Source organism: Mytilus edulis, chromosome 13, assembly GCF_963676685.1.
Source record: "Mytilus edulis chromosome 13, xbMytEdul2.2, whole genome shotgun sequence".
NCBI classification, from domain to species: Eukaryota; Metazoa; Mollusca; class Bivalvia; order Mytilida; family Mytilidae; genus Mytilus; species Mytilus edulis.
The window spans coordinates 1-27,994 of NC_092356.1; the positions used below are offsets into that span (position 1 = coordinate 1).

General features: G+C 31.9%; 1 protein-coding gene and 1 long non-coding RNA gene across 2 annotated transcripts; both read left to right on the plus strand.

Moving 5' to 3' along the window:
* The first annotated feature begins 11,174 nt into the window (after nucleotides 1-11,174).
* On the plus strand, nucleotides 11,175-16,953 carry LOC139501705 (uncharacterized). Its single transcript, XR_011658633.1, has 3 exons — nucleotides 11,175-11,241; nucleotides 14,674-14,771; nucleotides 16,405-16,953. It is a non-coding gene; the product is annotated as an uncharacterized lncRNA (long non-coding RNA).
* A 2,697-nt stretch (nucleotides 16,954-19,650) lies between these two features.
* LOC139501853 (troponin T, fast skeletal muscle-like) lies at nucleotides 19,651-25,927 on the plus strand. The gene is made up of 5 exons (XM_071291076.1): nucleotides 19,651-19,704; nucleotides 20,413-20,601; nucleotides 24,362-25,093; nucleotides 25,511-25,581; nucleotides 25,897-25,927. Exons 1-5 carry the CDS (start codon nucleotides 19,651-19,653, stop codon nucleotides 25,925-25,927), a joined length of 1,077 nt encoding a protein of 358 aa, XP_071147177.1.
* Nucleotides 25,928-27,994: the final 2,067 nt, after the last annotated feature.

Here is a 27,994-nt window from a genome sequence, read left to right on the forward strand (position 1 = left end):
CCTAACCCTAACCCTAACCCTAACCCTAACCCTAACCCTAACCCTAACCCCTAACCCTAACCCTAACCCTAACCCTAACCCTAACCCTAACCCTAACCCTAACCCAACCCTAACCCCAAACCCTAACCCCTAACCCTAACCCTAACCCTAACCCCAAACCCTAACCCTAACCCTAACCCTAACCCTAACCCTAACCCTAACCCCTAACCCTAACCCTAACCCTAAACCCTAACCCTAACCCTAACCACTAACCCTAACCCTAACCCTAACCCTAACCCTAACCCTAACCCTAACCCTAACCCTAACCCTAACCCTAACCCTAACCCTAACCCTAACCCTAACCCTAACCCTAACCCTAACCCTAACCCTAACCCTAACCCTAACCCTAACCCTAACCCTAACCCTAACCCTAACCCTAACCCTAACCCTAACCCTAACCCTAACCCTAACCCTAACCCTAACCCTAACCCTAACCCTAACCCTAACCCTAACCCTAACCCTAACCCTAACCCTAACCCTAACCCTAACCCTAACACCTAACCCTAACCCTAACCCTAACCCTAACCCTAACCCTAACCCTAACCCTAACCCTAACCCTAACCCTAACCCTAACCCTAACCCTAACCCTAACCCTAACCCCTAACCCTAACCCTAACCCTAACCCTAACCCTAACCCTAACCCTAACCCTAACCCTAACCCTAACCCTAACCCTAACCCAAACCCTAACCCTAACCCTAACCCTAACCCTAACCCTAACCCTAACCCTAACCCTAACCCTAACCCTAACCCTAACCCTAACCCTAACCCTAACCCTAACCCTAACCCTAACCCTAACCCTAACCCTAACCCTAACCCTAACCCTAACCCTAACCCTAACCTAACCTAACCTAACCCTAACCCTAACCCTAACCCTAACCCTAACCCTAACCCTAACCCTAACCCTAACCCTAACCCTAACCCTAACCCTAACCCTAACCCTAACCCTAACCCTAACCCTAACCCTAACCCTAACCCTAACCCTAACCCTAACCCTAACCCTAACCCTAACCCTAACCCTAACCCTAACCCTAACCCTAACCCTAACCCTAACCCTAACCCTAACCCTAACCCTAACCCTAACCCTAACCCTAACCCTAACCCTAACCCTAACCCTAACCCTAACCCTAACCCTAACCCTAACCCTAACCCTAACCCTAACCCTAACCCTAACCCTAACCCTAACCCTAACCCTAACCCTAACCCTAACCCTAACCCTAACCCTAACCCTAACCCTAACCCTAACCCTAACCCTAACCCTAACCCTAACCCTAACCCTAACCCTAACCTAACCCTAACCCTAACCCTAACCCTAACCCTAACCCTAACCCTAACCCTAACCCTAACCCTAACCCTAACCCTAACCCTAACCCTAACCCTAACCCTAACCCTAACCCTAACCCTAACCCTAACCCTAACCCTAACCCTAACCCTAACCTAACCCTAACCCTAACCCTAACCCTAACCCTAACCCTAACCCTAACCCTAACCCTAACCCTAACCCTAACCCTAACCCTAACCCTAACCCTAACCCTAACCCTAACCCTAACCCTAACCCTAACCCTAACCCTAACCCTAACCCTAACCCTAACCCTAACCCTAACCCTAACCCTAACCCTAACCCTAACCCTAACCCTAACCCTAACCCTAACCCTAACCCTAACCCTAACCCTAACCCTAACCCTAACCCTAACCCTAACCCTAACCCTAACCCTAACCCTAACCCTAACCCTAACCCTAACCCTAACCCTAACCCTAACCCTAACCCTAACCCTAACCCTAACCCTAACCCTAACCCTAACCCTAACCCTAACCCTAACCCTAACCCTAACCTTAACCCTACAGTACTTGCAACCTTAGGCGTTACTGTTTGACGTGAACTTGACTGATCGGTGAATGATCGGTGACGGATGTTTGACTGATCGATGACTGATCGGTGATCGGTGACCCATAGGATCCGTCAGATAAGTCAAATCACCTATGTAAGAGTTACCCTGACAACTGTCACCGATCGATCAGTAAATTAAATTTATGCACGGATCGGACGGATACGTATATATTTAAAATTCTTATATAAACCGAACTCCACAGTGTTTACAATCGATGAACGCGGACCTCTACGAAGACACCTTAATTTACACGTTATAATTTGTAATAAAATTAGTTGCAATAAAAAAGTAAAAATAGTTTAACAGAATAAGATGCTTAGAGCGTTAAATTGTTTGTGTTGATTAATATTTTCGTATTAAATATTATAAACCTCAGAGACATATAATACATAATTGTATTATATGACTCAGTTAACATGAACTTATTTCTACGAAAATGGTTATTGTTGACCGCCATTGGATTTTTGAACTTTTAATAGTTTCGAATAGGTTGTTTTTTCATGAAATTAAAAGAATGTCAAAGAAATGATATTAAAAGTTTGTTCCCATTGTTTAGAATTACCAAAATTAATCTTCTTTTTATCAAATATTGTACTATTTTATTTGCAATCAGTTATTTTTACCATCTTGAGACAAGTCTTCTAATCAGAATTGAGATATAATGAGAATTAAAATACTTAAACTTTTAATTTTGTGGAATAAGAATGCAGTTATTGATTTATTTTGATGCATATTATTAACTGTCATATGATTTCAGTACTTTTTGTACATAATGATTGGCTGTTTTTCATAAAATAATTTTACTTTAAGGAAAAAGATATTAAATTTTTGTACGCGTTGCCTAAAATGCAAATATTTCTTCATTTTACTGAAAATTATTGGCCGCCATTGGATTTTTGTACTTTTTATATTTTGAATAGTTTTTTTTTATCAAATTAAAAGAATGGCAGAGAAATCACACTAAAACTTTGTTCCCATTGTTAAAAATAACCAAAATTATTCTTCTTTTTATTAAAAATGATACTATTTTATTTGAAATCAGTTATTTTTACCATCTAGAGACAAGTCTTCTAATCAGAATTGAGATATAGTGAGAATTAAAATACTTAAACTTTTATTTTTGTGGAATAAGAATGCAGTTATTGATTTATTTTGATGCAAATTATTAACCGTCATATGATTTCAGTACTTTTTGTACATCATGATTGGCTGTTCTTCATAGAATAATCTAACTTTCAGGAAAAAGATATAAAAATTTTGTACGCGTTGCCTAAAATGCAAATATTTTTTCATTTTACTGAAAATTATTGACCGCCATTGGATTTTTGTACTTTTTATATTTAAGAATAGTTTTTTCTCATAAATTAAAAGAATGTCAGAAAAATCCTACTAAAATTTTGTTCCCATTGTTTAAAATAATAAAAATTATTCTTCTTTTTATCAAAAATGATACTATTTTATTTGAAATCAGTTATTTTTACCATCTTGAGACAAGTCTTCTAATCAGAATTCAGATATAATGAGATTTAAAATACTTAAACTTTTATTTTTGTTGAATAAGAATGCAGTTATTGATTTATTTTGATGCATATTATTAACTGTCATATGATTTCAGTACTTTTTGTACATAATGATTGGCTGTTCTTCATAAAATAATTTTACTTTAAGGAAAAAGATATAAAATTTTTGTACGCGTTGCCTAAAATGTAAATATTTCTTCATTTTACTGAATATTATTGACCGCCATTGGATTTTTGTACTTTTTAAAGTTAAGAATAGTTTTTTTTTCATAAAATTAAAAGAATGGCAGAGAAATCATACTCAAATTTTATTCGCATTGTTAAAAATAACCAAAATTGATTTTCTTTTTATTAAAAATGATACTGTTTTATTTGAAATCAGTTATATATTTTACCATCTAGAGACAAGTCTTTTAATCAGGATAGAAATATAGTGAGAATTAAAATACTTAAACTTTTATTTTTGTGGAATAAGAATGCAGTTATTGATTTATTTTGATGCAAATTATTAACTGCATATGATTTCAGTACTTTTTGTACATCATGATTGGCTGTTCTTCATAGAATAATCTAACTTTCAGGAAAAACATATAAAATTTTTGGACGCGCTGCCTAAAATACAAATATTTCTTCATTTTACTGAAAATTATTGACCGCCATTGGATTTTTGTACTTTTTATATTTAAGAATAGTTTTTTTGTCATAAATTAAAAGAATATCAGAAAAATCATACTAAAATTTTGTTCGCATTGTTTAAAATAATCAAAATTATTCTTCTTTTTATCAAAAATGATACTATTTTATTTGAAATCAGTTATTTTTACCATCTTGAGACAAGTCTTCTAATCAGAATTCAGATATAATGAGAATTAAAATACTTTCACTTTTATTTTTGTGGGATAAAAATGTACTTATTGATTTATTTTGATACTAATATTAACTGTCACATGATTTCAGTACTTTTTGTACATCAAGATTGGGTGTTCTTCATAAAATATGCTTACTTTTAGGAAAAAGATATAAAATTTTTGAACGCATTTCCTAAAATGCAAATATTGTTTCATTTTACTGAAAATTATTTACCGCCTTTGGATTTTTGTACTTTTTATAGTTGAGAATAGTTTTTTTTCATAAAATTAAAATAATATCAGAAAAAACATACTAAAATTTGGTTCGCATTGTTTAAAATTATCAAAATTATTCTTCTTTTTATCAAAAATGATACTATTTTATTTGAAATCAGTTATTTTTACCATCTTGAGACAAGTCTTCTAATCAGAATTCAGATATAATGAGAATTAAAATACTTAAACTTTTATTTTGGTGGAATAAGAATGCAGTTATTAATTAATTTTGATGCATATGATTAACTGTCATATGATTTCAGTACTTTTTGTACATAATGATTGGCTGTTCTTCACAAAATAATTTTACTTTAAAGAAAAATATATTAAATTTTTGTATGCATTGCCTAAAATGCAAATATTTCTTCATTTTACTGAAAATTATTGACCGCCATTGGAATTTTGTACTTTTTATAGTTTAGAATAGTTTTTTCAATAAAATTGAAAGAATATCAGAAAAATCCTACTAAAATTTTGTTCGCATTGTTTAAAATAATCAAAATTATTCTTCTTTTTATCAAAAATGATACTATTTTATTTGAAATCAGTTATTTTTACCATCTTGAGACAAGTCTTCTAATCAGAATTCAGATATAATGAGAATTAAAATACATAAACTTTTATTTTTGTGGAATAAGAATGAATTTATTGATTTATTTTGATAAAAATTATTAACCATCATATCATTTCAGTACTTTTTGTACATCATGATTGGCTGTTCTTCATAAAACATGCTTACTTTAAGGAAAAATATATAAAATTCTTGTACGCGTTGCCTAAAATGCAAATATTTTTTCATTTTACTGAAAATTATTGACCGCCATTGGATTTTTGTACTTTTTATATTTAAGAATAGTTTTTTCTCATAAATTAAAAGAATGTCAGAAAAATCCTACTAAAATTTTGTTCCCATTGTTTAAAATAATAAAAATTATTCTTCTTTTTATCAAAAATGATACTATTTTATTTGAAATCAGTTATTTTTACCATCTTGAGACAAGTCTTCTAATCAGAATTCAGATATAATGAGAATTAAAATACATAAACTTTTATTTTTGTGGAATAAGAATGTAGTTATTGATTTATTTTGATAAAAATTATTAACCGTCATATGATTTCAGTACTTTTTGTACATCATGATTGGCTGTACTTCATAAAACATGCTTACTTTAAGGAAAAATATATAAAATTCTTGTACGCGTTGCCTAAAATGCAAATATTGTTTCACTTTACTGAAAATTATTGACCGCCATTGAATTTTTGTACTTTTTATATTTAAGAATAGTTTTTTTGTCATAAATGAAAAGGATATCAGAAAAATAATACTAAAATTTTGTTCGCATTGTTTAAAATGATCAAAATTATTCTTCTTTTTATCAAAAATGATGCTATTTTATTTGAAATCAGTTATTTTTACCATCTTGAGACAAGTCTTCTAATCAGAATTCAGATATAATGAGAATTAAAATACATAAACCTTTATTTTTGTGGAATAAGAATGTAGTTATTGATTTATTTTGATAAAAATTATTAACCGTCATATGATTTCAGTACTTTTTGTACATCATGATTGGCTGTTCTTCATAAAACATGCTTACTTTAAGGAAAAATATATAAAATTCTTGTACGCGTTGCCTAAAATGCAAATATTTTTTCATTTGACTGAGAATTATTGACCGCCATTGGAATTTTGTACTTTTTATAGCTTAGAATAGTTTTTTTTAATAAAATTAAAATAATATCAGAAAAATCATACTAAAATTTTGTTCGCATTGTTTAAAATAATCAAAATTATTCTTCTTTTTATCAAAATGATACTATTTTATTTGATATCAGTTATTTTTACCATCTTGAGACAAGTCTTCTAATCAGAATTCAGATATAATGAGAATTAAAATACTTAAACTTTTATTTTTGTGGAATAAGAATGCAGTTATAGATTTATTTTGATGCATATTATTAACTGTCATATGATTTCAGTACTTTTTGTACATAATGATTGGCTGTTCTTCATAAAATAATTTTACTTTAAAGAAAAATATATAAAATTTTTGTACGCGTTGCCTAAGATGCAAATATTTTTTCATTTGACTGAGAATTATTGACTGCCATTGGAATTTTGTACTTTTTATAGCTTAGAATAGTTTTTTTTAATAAAATTAAAATAATATCAGAAAAATCATACTAAAATTTTGTTCGCATTGTTTAAAATAATAAAAATTATTCTTCTTTTTATCAAAAATGATACTATTTTATTTGAAATCAGTTATTTTTACCATCTTGAGACAAGTCTTCTAATCAGAATTCAGATATAATGAGAATTAAAATACTTAAACTTTTATTTTTGTGGAATAAGAATGCAGTTATAGATTTATTTTGATGCATATTATTAACTGTCATATAATTTCAGTACTTTTTGTACATAATGATTGGCTGTTCTTCATAAAATAATTTTACTTTAAAGAAAAATATATAAAATATTTGTACGCGTTGCCTAAAATGCAAATATTTTTTCATTTGACTGAGAATTATTGACTGCCATTGGAATTTTGTACTTTTTATAGCTTAGAATAGTTTTTTTTAATAAAATTAAAATAATATCAGAAAAATCATACTAAAATTTTGTTTGCATTGTTTAAAATAATAAAAATTATTCTTCTTTTTATCAAAAATGATACTATTTTATTTGAAATCAGTTATTTTTACCATCTTGAGACAAGTCTTCTAATCAGAATTCAGATATAATGAGAATTAAAATACTTAAACTTTTATTTTTGTGGAATAAGAATGCAGTTATAGATTTATTTTGATGCATATTATTAACTGTCATATGATTTCAGTACTTTTTGTACATAATGATTGGCTGTTCTTCATAAAATAATTTTACTTTAAAGAAAAATATATAAAATATTTGTACGCGTTGCCTAAAATGCAAATATTTTTTCATTTGACTGAGAATTATTGACTGCCATTGGAATTTTGTACTTTTCATAGCTTAGAATAGTTTTTTTTAATAAAATTAAAATAATATTAGAAAAATCATACTAAAATTTTGTTCGCATTGTTTAAAATAATAAAAATTATTCTTCTTTTTATCAAAAATGATACTATTTTATTTGAAATCAGTTATTTTTACCATCTTGAGACAAGTCTCCTTATTAGAATTGAGATATAATGAGAATTAAAATACTTACACTTTTATTTTTGTGGAATAAGAATGTAGTTATTGATTTATTTTGATACTAATATTAACCGTCACATGATTTTAGTACTTTTTGTACATCAAGATTGGGTGTTCTTCATAAAATATGCTTACTTTTAGGAAAAAGATATAAAATTTTTGTACGTGTTTCCTAAAATGCAAATATTGTTTCATTTTACTGAAAATTATTTACCGCCTTTGGATTTTTGTACTTTTTATAGTTGAGAATAGTTTTTTTTCATAAAATTAAAATAATATCAGAAAAAACATACTAAAATTTGGTTCGCATTGTTTAAAATAATCAAAATTATTCTTCTTTTTATCAAAAATGATACTATTTTATTTGAAATCAGTTATTTTTACCATCTTGAGACAAGTCTTCTAATCAGAATTCAGATATAATGAGAATTAAAATACTTAAACTTTTATTTTTGTGGAATAAGGATGCAGTTATTGATTTATTTTGATGCATATTATTAACTGTCATATGATTTCAGTACTTTTTGTACATAATGATTGGCTGTTCTTCATAAAATACTTTAAAGAAAAATATATTAAATTTTTGTACGTGTTGCCTAAAATGCAAATATTTTTTTCATTTTACTGAAAATTATTGACCGCCATTGGAATTTTGTACTATTTATAGTTTAGAATAGTTTTTTCAATAAAATTGAAAGAATATCAGAAAAATCCTACTAAAATTTTATTCGCATTGTTTAAAATAATCAAAATTATTCTTCTTTTTATCAAAAATTGGAATTTTGTACTTTTTATAGCTTAAAATAGTTTTTTTTAATAAAATTTAAAAAATATCAGAAAAATCATACTAAAATTTTGTTCGCATTGTTTAAAATAATAAAAATTATTCTTCTTTTTATCAAAAATGATACTATTTTATTTGAAATCAGTTATTTTTACCATCTTGAGACAAGTCTCCTTATTAGAATTGAAATATAATGAGAATTAAAATACTTAAACTTTTATTTTTGTGGAATAAGAATGCAGTTATTGATTTATTTTGATACAAATTATTAACCGTCATATGATTTCATTACTTATCAGGATTGGCTGTTCCTCATAAAACATGCTTACTTTAAGGAAAAAGATATTAAATTTTTGTACGCGTTGCCTAAAATGCAAATATTTCTTCATTTTACTGAAAATTATTGACCGCCATTGGATTTTGTAATTTTTATAGTTTGAAATAGTTTTTTTGTTCATAAAATTAAAGGAATGTCAGAGAAATCATACTAAAATTTTATTCGCATTGTTTAGAATAACCAAAATTATTCTTCTTTTTGTTAAAGATGATATTATTTTATTTGAAATCAGTTATTTTACCATCTTGAGACAAGTCTGCTAATTAGAATTGAGATGTAATGATGTACTTTTTATTGTTTAGGAGTAGTTATCTTTTTTATTAAAAAAAAGACTCTCAGAAAAATATAATGTAATGTTGTTTGCATTGTTGAAAATTATTTCTATTTCTTGTTAAAAGCAGTTATTTTTGTAATTTGTTGTTTTAAATGCTTCGATTGTGACGAGAATATAGAAAGTCCGTGATTATGATAGGTTTTTTTTAAAGAATTTTATGATGATAAGGATACAAAAATTTAAAATATTGAAAAAAAATAGACTACATTTTTCAATAACTGATTCTTTCATTTTGTTTTTCCCGAGAATGTTTGGAAAATAATAAAATAAAAACCGCGATGTAGACACCGTTTTAGAACTCGCCGGTTTTGAAAATATATAACCTAAATAAAACGAAAAAGACCATTCTTTAATGATGATATTTTAATTTAGGTTTTATCTGTACATTTCTTTTCATTTCAATTCATAAAACTTTGCTAAATAATTAATAAACAAAATGTATAATTGAACGTTCGATTTTCAATAGTCGCCATTTTAATTAGATTAAACGAAACTAAGATTCCGTAATTTGTATTAGTTTATCATGTGACGTATTAAAGTTCAATCCGTCATCAAGGTCGATCGGTACTATCCGTCCGATCAGTCCGATCAGTCAATTACTTTTACTATAAGTCTGACGGATTGCTGACGTGAGTTTGACGCGAACTTGACTGATCGGTGACTGATCGATGACCGCTGACTGATCGCTGAAATAGTAACGCCTAAGGTTGCAAGTACTGTAACCCTAACCCTAACCCTAACCCTAACCCTAACCCTAACCTTAACCCTAACCCTAACCCTAACCCTAACCCTAACCCTATCTTTAAACGGTTTCCTGCTTTAAAAAGATAAAGTAAAACTCTTTCAGACGCATTATCAAAATTAAAGATAGCTTATTAAACATGGATGTTATGAAAAAGTTGGCAAGCCATTTCAGTGCACATTATAATTATTACGGACTTTTAAAAGTTATTCAGGCCCGGTTTTATTATTTACTATTTAATTATAAGAGATATCTTTAAACGGTTTTCTGCTTTATTCAGTTTACTCATTTTTGTCTTCAACACTTTCCACTTTTAGTGTTATCTTTTTTTATTTATTCAATCAATCTTTAGTTTTCTTCAGTTTATTTTGTTTTGTTGATAAGGAAATAAAAGACAAAAAAAGGACCAGTCAAAGACACAAATAACGTATGTAATACCACATCTACATGTTTTTATATATTTTAATTATTATTATATGAAAAGTACACATATATGTCTCCATGTAAAGTGTATACATTTACTACAGAAACATATACCATTTCGTGCATCTATATGCATACACGAATAACAAACACAAATACGCATACTCATCCACATATATTCATGCATGCATACATATATGTGTACATACATATATTATACACACATTTATACACATATACATATACATAAGCATACATACACACACATATAAACACCTTCATATATACATACATACATGTATACAAACATATGTATACAAACATACATGTACACACACATACATACAAACAAACATACGTATATACATACATACATACATACATACATACATACATACATACATACATACATACATACATACATACATACATACATACATACATACATACATTTTTGAAGTCACTTTAGTGTGTTCACAACCGTAAGTTAGACTTGCCCACTATGGTGTTCTGTTTATAATTTTTCTTTTCTTTTGTAGAAACTATGATTCTACCTGTCGACATCCAAATGTTCCTGAGTTCGAAATACGCCCAAACTATAGAGAAAAAAATTGCCAACAAGAGTACACAGGTGGTGCCAAGTACGTTTTATGACGTCAGAGATTATATGCTGTTACGACTTTTACAAACAAATGCACAAAGGCTGATGGCAGTGAGTAATATAACCATCAACAGCGCAGCGAAATTAAGGTGATATTCCCGCAAAACCGAATAAAAAATAGTGCAGGAGTTATTTCCCCTATCTGGATCACAATGTTTAATGGCGGGCGACTTTTGACGTTGCAGACACAGTACTAAATGTAGCAATAGGTAAGCTACGCGTATCGCATAAATGATGAACTATATCTCATATGGTGTCTTTTTTCATATTATAATGTATTTTCACACCAAATAATGGAAATAATTTGAGTGAAAGCTGTATTTATCAAAAGAAAGATCGCAAGCGGAGTTTAAGTTTAAGCTCCGCCCACTTTTTACCTTATTTGGAAATTCAATGTAGTCGTGAAGCTTGCAGTTTGCAAGTCTGTTAATTGAAGATAATTGAAGCAGCCGTGCACTTGTTAGCTGCGGAACCGTAGCTCTTAGGTCCTTATGAATGCAAAAAAAATCCCGTTGACCGACTTCTGAGACCTGATACTAATGATCCCGACAACAATGATAGTCGTGTCATATACCATTGTGTAGATAAATCAATTTAGATTTACGGCATATTAAGTTTAAGTAGGTTTGACAACCGAGAAATCGAAAAACAACGGGAATTCGGGACTGGGGGTCATTTTTCAAAAAAAATAGTTAAGTACCTTGTGTTATATTAAGGTATATAGGAATTTTTTTTTCTGAGACAAGTGCCTGTGATTATAATCTAGAGATATACTAAAATTATGCAGACGGCATGAATGGCTTGTGCATCGGATAGATCAGATATACATTTAACCACGTGTTGCAATATTTAATTTCAACCATGGCCAGTGTCTATCATTTTTATACGAAAGACACCGACACACAGGGGTTCTTTTTCACAGGTGTTTGTTAATCCTATGGTCCAAACAAATTATGAACGTTCATCTTGTGTCAGATAATTTAGGAAAATGAAGAAATAAAATAAAAAAAACATGTGCCTGTGCCTCTTGTCGCTTTTTTAATAATAATATGCATTAACTATTATAAAGGGCAAATACATGTTTTTCAATTGCATGATGCCACAGGGGCGGATCCAGCCATTTTATAAAGGAGGGGTTCCCAACCCAGGACAAAGGGGGGTTCCCATTCAAATGCATTGATCGGCCAAAAAAAAAGGGGGGGTCAAACCCTTGTATCCGCCAATGTGCCATCGGTTATGTATACATTGTACTTATTTACATCATGCCATTCGTCCAAAGTAAAAAAAAATATTCCTGCAGGACACATCAAATAAAAAAAACTTATTTGCCGGGGCTAATTATTCTTCATCAAAACTACTACAAATAAATATGACGTGTTGAAAGGCTATTATATTTTTTTTTACTTTCGAAGTCAAAGAAAAAAAAAATAGCCTTTCAAGATCGAAAGTAAGGCGTCAAAGAAAAAAAATAAACTAGCATTTCAAGACGTCATAATTATTTGGACTACATCAAAACCACCTTTAAATAATTATTTCAATTCATCATCCCTAACAAACATTTTTGTATTGGTCTGTAATTGGTAATAGTTCAAATAATTAAGACGTCTGGCAAGACTATTTTTATTTTTTATCTGAGACGGCCAGTAGGTAGCTTAAGGCGTCCAAGAAAAAAATTTAAATAGCCTTGCCAGACATCATAATTATTTGGACTAGGTCTGTAATTTAGCAGTTCATGTTCAGATATAATTGTAACCTCTTACAAGGCTACATGAAGCTATTTCGTTTTTCGCAGGAAGGCTCAAAGCTAAAATAAAATAGCCTTGCAAGATGTCTTAATTTTTTAGACTAAGAATAGACCAATTTGCTATTATTATTGTGTGCAATATAGATAAAGACTGAGAAAGCATTGTCCACTTGAATGTTTCGTACATGTACATGTATCTAATAAGGCGCTGTATCTTGTAATTATTTGGAATAGAGGAAGTACACTTTACACCGGAGTTGAATTTCTTTAATATACATGTAAATACCATTGATTTCATCATATGTCTAATATAATTCATTATCACAAACTCCATTGTCTGACATTCTTTGTATTTCACAAGTCTTAATATATCAGTGATTTTCCTAATCTTTTTCAAATGGGACCTGGAGTGCCCTGGACACTTAAATTTATGCTAATAAAAGGAACCCTGAACACGTAATCTGGAGCTCTACCACATACATGTATGATGTACACTTGATCACCCGCTCCCAAAACAGACCCAGGGCGAACAGACCAGATAGGCGGAAACCCCCAAGGCCAAAACTCTACTCCCACCATTTAATCAATGTGAAGTCCATATTATAGTGTCTTCTGCTTAAAGTGCTGTTGGTATTGTCATGATTGTTCAACTTAAATTTTAGGGTCAATTTTGTGCAACATTTTCCTTTTTTTTTAACCTAAAATTGAGAATTGAAATGGGAAATGTGTCAAAGAGACAGCAACCCAACCATAGAACAGACAATAGCAGAAGGTCAACAACTTGTTTTCGTGTTTAGACGTTTTATCTTTCTATGTTTCGTGTTTGGTACGATGTGTGCTTCATATTTTCCCTTATTTCATTATTTATTTTCCCTGTTTCCTGTCATACTCTTAAATTTCTCGTGCTTGTCAAAAAAAGTTTTATATATCTATTTAATATTTATTATGGTCCATGTACATGATGTATTGTTATATACCTAATTTTTTTATAAATAAGTGTTGCTAGTTCACAGTCTTGTATCTGTATCATTCTTGAACTGGAAAGGGTTTTTCCGTATCCAGCATGATTTTAACTCTCTCTTTTCTTGGCGATGTGGGTAGCAGTTGTTATTTTATATTGAGAGCAAAATATTAGAACAAAAGCTATATTATTTGTGTTTATTTGTGTCCTTTGAATTTAAAAGTCCCCAACGGATACAAAAAAGAACTATAAATAGATAGCAATGTTTAAAATCAGATGCAATTCAAGAAGGTTTAAAAGTGACAGCAAGTCTTTATGTCCATTAAAAATGACTGCAGTCAGCTTGTTATTTTCTGTGAAACAATGTACCGGTATGTTTCTGCTTTTTTTCCCCTAGTGTTTCCATGTTTTATAAACACAAAGTCCAAATAATATTATTATTTCTTAAAAGGCTTTGTTGAGATTAACTGGAATGCCTTCCTCATGTTCCCATCTATGAGTCATATTAGTCTGTTATTGCATGTATTGCTTCTTTCAATTTTTTTGCTGCAATTCCTTTCTGATAATGGATTTTGCCATTCATAGTATGAAATTTATTAGTACATGTATTAGGCAAACACAATATATGTCTGTTTAAGGTTACATACATCAAATAAATAGGGTAGGTAGGTCGGTATTTCCATTTTATTTTATTTTTTCATTTTAATTTTTTGGCATAATTTTAAAGTCATGCGGTTTTATCTTTTTTCTGGATTTACATTTATCAGGAACACTCATCTTTGTACTTATACATCTTTGGATTTAAATGTTTGGCTTTGATGAGTGTTCCTGATAAAGGTAAATCCAGAAAAGCACTTTGGACGCATGAAATTATTAAACGTGTTGTTATCACTTTTTCATGCTCTTTATTTTAAAACTAAAGTATATTATTACAAGGTCTCCTGAGAATTACAGGACTGAGGTTACAGTATGCCATTCAAGCTTTGATGAAATATAAAGTAATGGTTTGAATTTGGGATCCTTATTATAGACAGGTAAATTGTTTATCCTGCAATTATCTAACTATTTATGTTCTTTTTCACGGGTTCAACCGAACATGAAGCATTTCTTTTCTATACAAGGCTTAATAACACAAAACACATATATACTATGGGATGTAGGTTTGCAGCATCCAGTCTTTTAATAATACATTCGGAACATAATAACATGTGGAAAAAACAAAATAGAATGGCAGGTGTTGCGCCAAAAAACGGTCCTTATCACATTCTCTTCACCTGTTCACTAGAAGTATGATCAACAGCCTGAACAATCTACAAAATATAATTACAAAAATTAGAAACAATTCGCAACTTTGGAAGTATACATGTGCATCTATTGAATTGTACAAGTCTATAAGAATAATCTTAATATACGTGTAAAGACAGTACCTATAGAGCAACAAGTGTTTTTTAAACAAAAACAAAATAAAAGTCAAACAGATCTTAACAGCAATTGAATTAAACGTGTAGACTGATTGAATGCAAACCGTCGAATGATTTAATTCCCGCTTAAGTCACCCGTGCAAATTACTACGCATAACGGTATTCGTTAAGCCTTATAACGAAAAGAAATTTATTGTACAATGAGACGACTCTCCTCAAAAGTCCAAGTAAAACAGAAATTAAAAACTATAGGTCACCATTTAGGCATTATGGCCTTCAACAATGAGAAAAACACATAAAAGGCCCCAAATCATAAATGTTAATAAACATGTTGAAGGAGAAAACTAATGGCCTAATTTATGTGGACAAAAAAAAATGAATGAACAAACAAACAAACAACAGCAACAAACAACAAGTGCTTAATTACAGACACAAACATACAGAATGTGGTGGGGTTAAAGTTGATTGTTTAACGGTTTAAATATGTTAGCAAGCCAGGCTTTTCTTCCTGTTCTTATAATACATGTACGTGCAAATAAATTTCTGTTTTCTTACATCGTGAGAAGATTGTATGATGTAAATTTAGAACTTTATACATGTTATATGGCAATGATTTTAAAAGGCAACTTTGAATACAAAATGTTTTCATTTTTATAAGAACTGACGTTCTGAAATCTATACATGCATGACACATAAGTAACTGTACAAGTATGTAGATATTTTCTGAAATAGCAATTATAAATATCACAATTTTCCATTCTTCAAGAATTGTAATACAATAAGTAATGTACCCAATATAAATCATGATAATTTCTTAATTAAAAATGAAGTGTCTGTACCAGCAATAATATTTATTAACACAGACATGACAGATACACCTATAATAATATACTGAACTTGCTGGCTAAAATTTCTTGTGGATTACTGATATTGATCATGTTGATATTGAAGTATTCCTGTCATTGTTCACATTTGGAAAAGGAGATATAAGTACATAAATTTAAATATTTATTACATAGTGCGCTTTTTTTTAAATGTGTGTGGAAAATTTATTTTTTGTTCAAATGTTGAATGAAGACATTTATATACTACAGGTAAAAAAGGATGGGAATTATTTTGTTAGCATTTTAATTGTACCTTTTTGAAGAAGTATGTTTGCACTAACTTTTGATTACTTTTTTCATTTTGAAAATTTCATTTGATATATACATTGTACATGTATTATATTTGGATTTTTATATTTCAGGGATAAAGACCTTAGACCTGCAGTCAGACACCAGTTAAAAGTTACTTATAACTCATCATGGCCATTATCATGATTATGGAAGATTTGATTAAAATTTGTTTAGAAAGCTACCAAATATATCCGTGAAAAATAGAAAAAAGGCAGCATTTCTACATAATGTACCGTACTAAGCAGAAGCATTGAATGTTTCAAGACCAAATGAATTGGAATTTAGTGTTTTGATGCTGAAAAAAACGAGGAATATTAATTTTCATCATTATTGAAGTTGATTTTTTTACCTCAGTTAAAATGAATTCCAAATATACATGATATCAGCAGTTCGGAGATTTGTGAATATTCTTAGAATAGGAGCTTCAAAAAGGATTTCAGTTAAAAAAATTGTATTTCATGGATGTAAAAAATGTAATTTGTTGTCTCTTTCATGAAATATATAAAAAAAATCTGCAATATCTAACCAAGACGAGTGAGAGATCTACAAATAGACATGCTATTCAGTTGAATTGTAAACATGATAAAGAGGAATTTTGAAATATTCATTTATAAGACTTATATGAGTGTTTTGTTATTTTTATGGCGATTACAGGCAATTCTATATAAATATTAATCATACCAGTAAACCTACAGATATGTACATTTTCATGAGATATGTACATGTATGCATGCAATTCACTGATGCACCACTAATGGAAGTGCATGTACATGTAATAATAAAAGTAAGAATATGACATATGATTGCCAATGAATCAACTCTCCATCAGGGAACAAATAGTCCTATACATGTACATTTATGTATTGGCCACCAGAGAACAAGAAAATCATAATTTGTCATTATTTATATTTCAATCTCATTTCATAACACACAAACTACAGGTTTACAAAAGGTTCAAAAGCATAATAAAGTGTTTTGATTGCAGTTGTTGGTCATATTGATGTTTGCCTTCAATACTGAGCAAGACCTCTGTACAAGACTACAAGTGTAACAGCCACACAATGTTTGAACCAAAAAAAAGGGGTATTTTTCTTTGTTTGCATTTATATCATGTAGCTGCTATTTTGTACATATGTACATTTACATACATGTTCATGTGTATCTAACTTTTCTACAGGTACATGTATACTTGGAAATCGGAATTATATTATATTTGTCCTGTCCCCTATATCATGATTCATTCATTTGATTACCACTTTGTATACAATGTATACATGTATGGCAATGAGACATCATTCCCAACACACAGACAGAAATTACTTCTTATTTTAAATTTACATGTATCATATGTATGTACATAGTACAGACTGTACAGCTAGAATTTGATACAAAAATAAGATGATGTGGTATAATTGCCAATGAAGTTTTGATTAACAATTACAATTAAGTTGTGTTACTTTTGTGATTGGGTCAGGTAAAGATTTACCCATGATTTTTGGTAGGCAGTAGTTTTATAAGCGTTTACATGTACATACATTTACATTTTTACTTTCCTATACTGACTTTTTTGTCCTGTCCCCTATATCATGATTCATTCATCTGAAACTTTTGGATTTTGTATATGTAAAACAATTTATTAAGTTTGTCATTAATGTATTTTTATATATACTACCTACCTACATGTCCTTATTATGCCCGGGGGCACATAGGGCAAGGTTATATATACTGGTACATAGAATTTCTTTTATTCTGACAAAAAAATGGCTCCAATCTCAGCAATGAAAACACGATTGATCATGTTGATTGTGCTGAATGTCACGTAAGCACATGCAGCTATTTCTTGGCTGTCCATTTGTATTGGTGGCCACTTTGTACAGTAGGCAGGATTTTAATACGAAATGAGCGACATAAAAAATAGGTCACTATTTCCAACGTCATGGTAAAAATGTATACTTTTAAAACTTTTAAAAATGTTAGAATAAGTAAAATTTTGCTCCAAATGGCAATGAATGGGTTGAAAAGGAATATTCTGTCCAACAAAATACAGGAAATACAGGAAATACCAAGGGACATAAAAAAAAAAAGCAAGCCATACAAAAATAACTAGCCTGACAACTGTTGAAAATCCAACATTTAGAGGCAAAACAAAATCACCCTGCGTATGCCCCCCCCCCCCCCATGAGAATAAATTCAAAAAGACCTCCCAATCATGATTAACAAATTGATACCAGTCACACTTGATTAACAGCAGATATTCAACAAGTAAAATTTGAATATTTTTATGCAGGTAGGTTATTTTATTTAAATTTTAAAATTACCAATGACACACCGATCAAACAAAAAAATAATGAATTTCTGAATTCTTTATGAAAATGCAATTTTTTCAGTAAAATGTTAATGGTTTACAATACACAAACACTAGAAGAGACATAGTAGGGTAATCTATTAATTCATATGAACTCGCACTTGTGAAATCAGAGCTATACAAGCACCCTATGCAGATGCCGAATTTGAACAAAAAAAAGGGGGAGGGCTGCGTGCGCCAACACTAATCGACGTTTGGAGTGCTACACATAAACATAATAATGACCTGAATAATTCTGAATTTGTTTCCTTCAAATGATTAAGCAAGCAATAAGAGCATATTTGTTTATTCGCTCAATTATATTATTACATAAAACGCCGGTGAAAACAAAATATACACATAGTTTTTCCGGCAGCCGATCCGACTATTACAGGGTCTTTCAAGCGCTTTTTACTTGCATTTCATGGCGATTATGTTACTACACGTTAAATTAATTGAAAAGTGCAGGTACAAGAGCTATCCCAACCCACTACATTCTGGTATTGGTAGAAAGGCCACATTGCATATTTTTCAAAAAGTGCTGCTACTATAGTTATATAGCGTTCGTGTAAAGGAAATTTTACAACCCGAAGTGCCAAAAAGTCAATAAATCGATAAAATTCTCCATGTTTTATTGTTTTTTATTTACAAAACATCTAATAAAAAACTAGTAGCAGCACTTTCCAAGTAAAACAAGTTATGCCGATTACAGGGAGACCAAATCAGGGTGATCCGATTTCATCTTCAACCTGCACTTTTGACTTTTTTGGAAAATGTCGTTACTTTCAGTTTGAAGTCACGTGACACTAGTGTATTTATATTTTTCTAAAAATAAAAGTTTGGAATGTAAATAAGAATAGACCCTTTTCCATCCGTTTACTCCTTTGACGTGTATTTTGACTTTTAGACAGAGAAAAACATCTCTGAGTTCAATATGATGTTTCTTTTGTATAAAAATGGGAAATTTCTTGAAATGCCCTTAACATCGCTGCGAGCATTGACAGGGCAAGAAGAACCGATGATGGTGGTATTTCTATAACAGTAAGTAAATCTTATATCCTGTTGAGAATGAATGAAAGCATTTCATGGCTAATAAATCAACAATGAAAACATGACGCGGGAAAAGTTTTCATAAGGACCATCACAGTAAATAATCAATGATGATGCGTCTATCAAGGTTAATAAAATCCTAATAAGTGTTAAAAAAAATGTCTTTTCTGCGTATGCATATTTCAAAAAAATGTTTACTTTACAATGTAGCCAATTCACGCATTATTGTTGCCAATTAACGCAATAATGTTGCCATTTCACGCAAACGTGTTGCCAATTAACGCTATAATGAAACATTTCACGCAAACATGTTGCCAATTAACGAAGCGGTAATTGAATACATTCATGCGGTAATTTGGTAAAAATATGCGTTAAATTGTTACACAGTAGCCATTTACCGCAACTTTAACGCTGCGATAATTGAATACAATCCGGCGTTAATTGGATACATGTTTGCGGTCAATGGGCACATTGTAACCATTTAACGCAAATAGGTGACCATTTAACGCTGCGGTAATTAAATACAGTCATGCGTTAATTCAATACATTGTTGCGGTAAATGAGTACATTGTTACCATTAAACGCAAATGTGTGACCAATTAACGCAGTGATAATTGGATACATAAATGCTTTAACGGACTGCACATAAGTTATAATAGTGTATTGGTTGTTACATCTATTTCAGGTGGCCCAACTCAAGACGCAGGAAGGCGGTCCAGCTGTTATGCATGTCAATGCAAAACTCTATGGATTTCTGAAAGATAATATTCAAATGCTAAAAATTATCCCAGGTGATCCGGTTGCAAAGGAGCAAAGTATCTTTACCACATTCCCCAAGAGTGTTGGTACAGTGTCTTTATTGCAGAGTTCTCAGGTAAACAAAGGCATACAGCGGGTATGGGACCAGGGTCCAGTCAACAAAACTATAACTGTCAATCGCCTAAGAAAGGCCACCTCGACAGCAGTGAGGACCCAAATTCCCGCTGGTAGAGAAATCCTCGCTCGACGCGCTCTACCAGCACAGAGAACTAGCGGTTCCCGTTACAAACATGATAGCTGCGGTCATGGAAGGAAATCAAACGCAGTTGACTAAGATCCAAAACGCAATGAACAGTGACAATCAAGTGGTGCATGATATAATGCAGGGAAAGGGAAGTGATCTTGGGAACATTACGAAGTCGATTCACTGGCCCAAAGATGACACTGACAACGATTCGACAGGTACCATTGAGTATGATATACCCGATAACATCAAACAATAAAGTGAAAACGAATTAGAAAACATGAACACGTCCGGAAAGAGTCATGAAGAATGTGAAGTAAAACAGAAGAAGTCTCATGGCACTCTTGGATTAGCCAAAGAAGCTACAGTTTGAGCCCAAAACGCCCCTAACCCTGTCCCCGAAAATGGGGGGTGGGGTGGGGTATCAAAAATAGACAGTCTCAGTCACATACTAGTAAGGGGGTATACCAGGACAACGATCATAATTCTTATGTAGATTTTCCACTAAGTTAGTTTTGTATTTCTTAAGATATCGCTCTGAAATTTTTACTCAAAGTTTGTCACTAGGCTAATTCCATTTGTGCCAAATATCGTCAAAACCTTATCTCTATTTTTATTTTTTTTTTTTTTTTTTCGTTTTCTCGGTATGACAGTCCAAATAGCGGGAAAGGCTACTTTACCTTTCTAAAGAGAAAATAAGTATGACTGAATTTATTTTCTATTTCAGTCGTTATATTGTCTATAGGCTACCTCAGAACTCCAGATTTTAAGTTACTCGGTCGAGCACAAAATGCAACGTTTACGTCCGTCCGTCCGTTGATTAAAATATTTTTTTCATTTCATATCATCAAGAATGCCTGAACGACTCTACATTCATCAAATAATGGGCGGCTTCCCAAGACTGAACAAGGCATATTTGATTATTGTAATGTTCGACATCAGATATCAAAATAAATAAAGGCAACAGTAGTATACCGCTGTTCAAACTTATAAATCCATGGACAAAAAACAAAATCGGGGTAACAAACTAAAACTGAGGGAAACGCATAAATATAAGAGGGGAACAACGACACAACACTACAATGTAACACACACAGAAACGGACCAAGCATCAGACAAAAACCCACGAGAATAACAAATATAACATCAAAATCAAATACATGAATTAGGGATAGACAAGTACCGTGACACGTCTTATCGCAATGTCAATTTACACTCAAAAATAAGAGAAAACAAACGACGCAACATTAAATTGTAACACACACAGAAACGAACTATAATATAACAATGGCCATATTCCTGACTTGGTACAGGACATTTTTAAAGGAAAAAATGGTGGGTTGAACCTGGTTTTGTGGCATGCCAAACCTCGCACTTTAAGTGCAATGTTAAATATAACATTAAAATGACAACATAATATTACAGGACTACAATACAAATAAATAGGAGAACGTATTAGACAAAGAAACACATGATTAATGAATAAAAAAAGCATCAGGTTTAAAATTTAATACGCCAAAAACGCGCCTCGTCCACACAAGACTCCCCAGTGACGCCCAGATATTAAAGATCGAAAGCGAAAAAAAAAGTACAAAGTTGTACAGCACTGAAGATCAAAAGTTGAAAAAGGTTGTGTCAAATACGGCTAAGATTTTATGTTTGGGATAAGAACATCCTTATTATTTAGAACAAATAATGCTATTGCAAACAGTAAATTTTATCAAATGAATATAACAGATATACATAATGAAACTGAAGTATTAACTCATATAAAACAAACACGATTACATAATGAAAGACCAACACAGAATAGACACACCCGACTGAGTCCAGGCCTCAACGCAGTAAATTATGAAATTGACGTCACATACGATGGTGAAAAGGCATTAAAAATTACGTCACATTTGAATAATTATATGAAATTTCTGAAACAGCAGAAAAATGACGTCACATATGAAAAACTATATCTCAAAAGTAAGATAGAATTAGGATTGATTAAAGATTAAAATAGAACTAAATACTGATATTGCATTTAAACACAATGCATATTGCAATACTTATTAATAGCAATTAACTATAATATACATATGTGCAGTATGTTATGAATCCAACTTCAAACGTAAATTATCGTACAGATTACGTAGACCAAAATTAAACTTAATAAATGACGGCGGTGATTAATTTTTCGTTCCATAACACATAAATATAATAGAAAAGACGTCAACACATTTGACAAAATCCGAAGAGAATTACAAATAAAACATTAAACATTTAAACTAAATACATGAATTTGGGATAGACAAGTACCGTAACCCGTCTTATAGTAATGCAAATTCACACTCAGCAAAACAGTCACAATCGGGAATAAGTCACGTTTGGTAATTAAAAGATTAGACGACATAATGACAAACCACAATCTACCATGTGGTAAAAATGTCCTTAGCTAGTTTGGTTAAAGACACATCGTATGGATCCACCAATTCGTGATGGTGTCCATAAAATTTACGGAGTGTCAATTTTAATCTGTCCTCCTCATACTTTTGTTGGAGTAAACGTAAATTTGGCATTATTTTGTTAAATTTATCCTTTTGTAAATTGAACTATACCTTGTGACAATCTTTTTTTTCTTTTTTTTCTCATTTTATTTAGTTCACTTTCTTATTTTATTTAGTTCAGAGGCTATAAAGAAAAGAAAAAGAAGATAAAGGGGAAAAGAATTAAATCGTAAGTTCCTTTTATCATGAGTGTTTCTGTGCAATTTCATAATCAAGAAAACTGTATCAGTTTTAAATCATAATTGCATGTAAAGGGTCAAAACTATCAAAAACATCAAAATATATTTTCAAGTTAGAAAAAAACATTACTATTTTACTCATATATGAATATAATTTTGAAGTAATAGTTCACAGTATCAAAACATCCGTTAATGTTAGTCATTCCAACCTTAAAACATAAAAAAATATGTATCCATGTTAGCTATTGTTGTCATTATTGTAGCCATTTACCGCAATAATGTAGTAATTTACCGCAAAATGAAACCATTTACCACAGAAAATGTAGTCAATTACCGCAAGATGTAGTTATTTACCGCAGGAAAGTAGCCAACTACCACAAGCGAGTATCCATATACCGCTGTGGTAGTCGGCTACATACTTGCGGTAGTAGGCGACATATTTGAGATAAACGGCTACTTTCCTGCGGTAATAGACTACATTTTGTGTGGTAAATGGTTACATATTGCGAAAAATTACATTATTGCGGTAACAAGGCTACCATGTATCTATTACCACAATGATGTAGCCGTCTACCACAGCGGTATATGGCTACTTAAATGCGGTAATGGATACATTGTAGTCTTTACCGCAATTATGTAGCCGATTACCGCAGGTGGTGATTGGCTTCTTATACGCGGTAAAGGCTTCATTGTAGCCATTACCGCAATGATGTAGTCGTTTACCACACCTCAGTAGCCATATACCGCGAATCAGGTAGCCAATTACCGCAAAAAAGTAACCAAATACCGCAAGAAAGTAACCAAATACCGCAAGAAAGTAGCCAAATACCACAAAAAATGTAGCCATTTAGTTCAGTCTATAGGACAATAGCTTACATAAATCTTCATGTTTTTCAGATGTCTGACTCTGGGGATATGTATGAAGATGAGGATATTCCACCAACGCCTCCTCCTCCAAAATCGCGGCAAAAGTTGAACTGTGTGCTGTTTGAAAGGGCAAGACAGATAGAATCCATAGAAGAATACGACAGCGAAAGTGGGGATTCCGAATATGAATGTGAAAGTGAGAATTCTGCATACGAATATGAAAGTGAGGATTCTGAATACGCAAGCGAAAGTGAGATGTACAGACATACGCAAAGACGAGTGATAACTGTGCCAGAACAAACAAGCGAAGAAGATTACTCTGAATACGACAGACCTACACAACAGCAAGTGATAACTGCTTTACCAGAACAAGAACGTGACGAAGAGAGCGAGGGTGAAAGAAAAAAAACGGTACCGGTCAAAAAAAAAATTGTCAACAAAACCATTAGAAAACCTACGCAAAGAAAAGATAGTACTTCGTCATCAGAACTAGAAAGTGAAGAAGAGATTGGGGCTAAAAGAAGAAAATTGGTACCGGAAAAAGAGAAAATAGAAACAAAGAACATAAGAAAACCTACGCAACGGCGAGTAATTACTTCGTTATCAGAACAAGAAAGTGAAGAAGAGATTAAGTTTAAAAGAAGAAAAGATAGTACTTCGTCATTAAAACTAGAAAGTGAAGAGATTAAGTTTAAAAGAAAACTGGTACCGAGAACAAAGAAAAAAGACACTAAAATCCTGAAAAAAACAACACAACGGCAAGTGAAAACCGTGTCATTGTTACAAAACAAGCCAAAAAAGAGGTGTTTTGTCCAAACGGTATTTGGTAACCTAAGTCATACATTGACCCAAAAATTACGAATTTTAAAAAAAAGTTGGAACATACAGTCTGAGATGCATAATTTCTTTTCTTAGTAGTTAGTTGCTTTAGACCAGCTGTAAGTTACTGCCAGTACTCTCATATCTGTATTTAGTTTACCTTTTTTGTTGGGATGTAAAAGTACTCTGCCACGTCCACTACTAATTGTGGAGAGTTGTCTTATTAGCAAGCATACCACATCTTTTTTTTTATTTAAATTTAGGTGATTTATTTTTTACTTCTATTGATATTTAACCATTGTAATACATATCGGAAGTGATTATCATGCAAAAAGGATGATACTTCTTTTCATGTTATAGAGTACCTTAGGCCCTGCATTGCCTAATTTGGTCATTCTTCAGGTTGCAGTCGAAGAGAGAATACCAAAAAGGTAAGTCGTTATTTGTTTTTTTCTTTTGTTAACTTTTTTATTTCTTGGTCAAAGTTGATGAAATAAATTGGAGAAATAAGGAAAAGGGTTTCTCTTTTTTTTTTTTTTCAATATTTGACATTTACCGAAAAAAATATGCCATACGAGGAAAATTAAATAAAGCAATTGATAATAAGTTAATTAGTATGCATAACATGTGAAATGACGTATTGATATGCCATACAATTAATATATGAAAGGCCTTTTTTGATTGGCTTATATACTGATGATTAAAACATATCTTAAATTTAGTTTTTATGCCCCATTTATTTGCAGAACACAAAACGGGTTCACAGGGTCCAGTTAACCTGGGAATGTCACACGACATCTTCAATATGGTGCTGTCCTACATTCAATGGACAACGAAAATCAGAGTTTCAACTCGATCCAAAGCAGCCCATCTTTATTACCGTCCCAATTGACCAGTAATTTTCGAGTATGACGTCCAGCTTAATCAATAAGGCAATCCAGAACATCTGGAAGAAGGGACCGATAAACCAAAAATGCATCACGACCACAGACGTAACATTGGCTGACCATACCAGCAGGGAATCCTTGGCCGCTCACATGACCCACAGTCCTGGGACGGCTTATCGCCATAACAACATAATTAACCGTAGAAACAACGCAATCAAGGTGACCAATTTGATAGCTAACGTTATGGCGCCGATGAAAATTACTAACATTGTCGAACTTCCGAACGACACTGCCACTAACAGTACTTGTGAATCTCAAATAGCTCATACAGCTCCAACCAAAGCCATTAGCAACAGCATACATTGGCCCGTCGTTACAGAGATGGAAAAGAAAGAAACACCAATGGATAAGATAAATGAGGAAGACTTCGAGAGAGACGAAAAAGATAAAGAGATTGATTTAGAAGCTACTACGTTTCATGGAGAAGAAGATTCACAAAAGGATGTTGAGGATTACCGAGAGGTTAACGATGACATCCTAGATTCACAAAAGGATGTTGAGGATTACCGAGAGGTTAACGATGACATCCTAGATTCACAAAAGGATGATGAGGATTACCGAGAGGTTAACGATGACATCCTAGATTCACAAAAGGATGTTGAGGATTACCGAGAGGATAACGATGACATCCTAGATTCACAAAAGGATGATTAGGATTACCGAGAGGTTAACGATGACATCCTAGATTCACAAAAGGATGATTAGGATTACCGAGAGGATAACGATGACATCCTAGATTCACAAAAGGATGTTGAGGATTACCGAGAGGATAACGATGACATCCTAGATTCACAAAAGGATGATGAGGATTACCGAGAGGATAACGATGACATCCTAGATTCACAAAAGGATGATGAGGATTACCGAGAGGTTAACGATGACATCCTAGATTCACAAAAGGATGATTAGGATTACCGAGAGGTTAACGATGACAACCTAGATTCACAAAAGGATGATGAGGATTACCGAGAGGTTAACGATGACATCCTAAATTCACAAAAAGGACACCACAAGCGTAGGAGTTTTGAGCCGGAAGAGGCCAAAATACTGCTGGAAATTGTAAAGACAACATAAAAAAGGGGACCGTCAATTTGGCCACTATACTAACATCAATGGAAGAGGACGATCGAGGAATCCAGTTGTTGGATGAGCTCAAAAACTCCGTCGACTCAAAACTATGTACCAAAAAGAATAAAATAGGATGCTTGAATGGAATCAGCAAGAAAAGGGTCAATGTTGGCACCCTATATTGATGAGAAGAACAGTTTTAGCCATTTGAAACTTTAAATCCTTCACTTAAATGTCTAACATTTAATCTTGAGGTACAAAAAGTACTCAATTACAAAGCTGGTATACGTACAAGAATATTAATCAAAAGAAAGAAATTCTGTCGCCTATTATTGTTATCGACACTAAAAAAAAGTAACCGTAGACTTATACCGCTCTCATTTTGTGTCAAATTATCCATCATAAGAAGAAAATGTTCATGACGGCACAGAAGTATCACTAAAAAGGATAGATTAGGGCACCATTTATAGATACAGCAAACAAAAACAGCAACCAGAAACCTTCATTTCTTCACTTTTGTGTCTGAGAATCCATTTAAACTTATAAATATTACTTTATTGTCAATATATCATAAAACATATGAAACTATGTCGCTTTAAATTGTTTCGCGACATAAATATAGACTTATAAAAAAAAAGTAAAAACTCAAAAATACTGAACTCCGAGGAAAATTCAAAAAGGAAAATCAAAAATCAAAAGGCAAAATCAAAAGTCCAAACACATCAAACGAATGGATAACAACTGTCATATTCCTGACTTGGTACAGGTATTTTCTAATGTAGAAAATGGTGGATTGAACCTGGTTTTATAGCTAGCTAAACCTCTCACT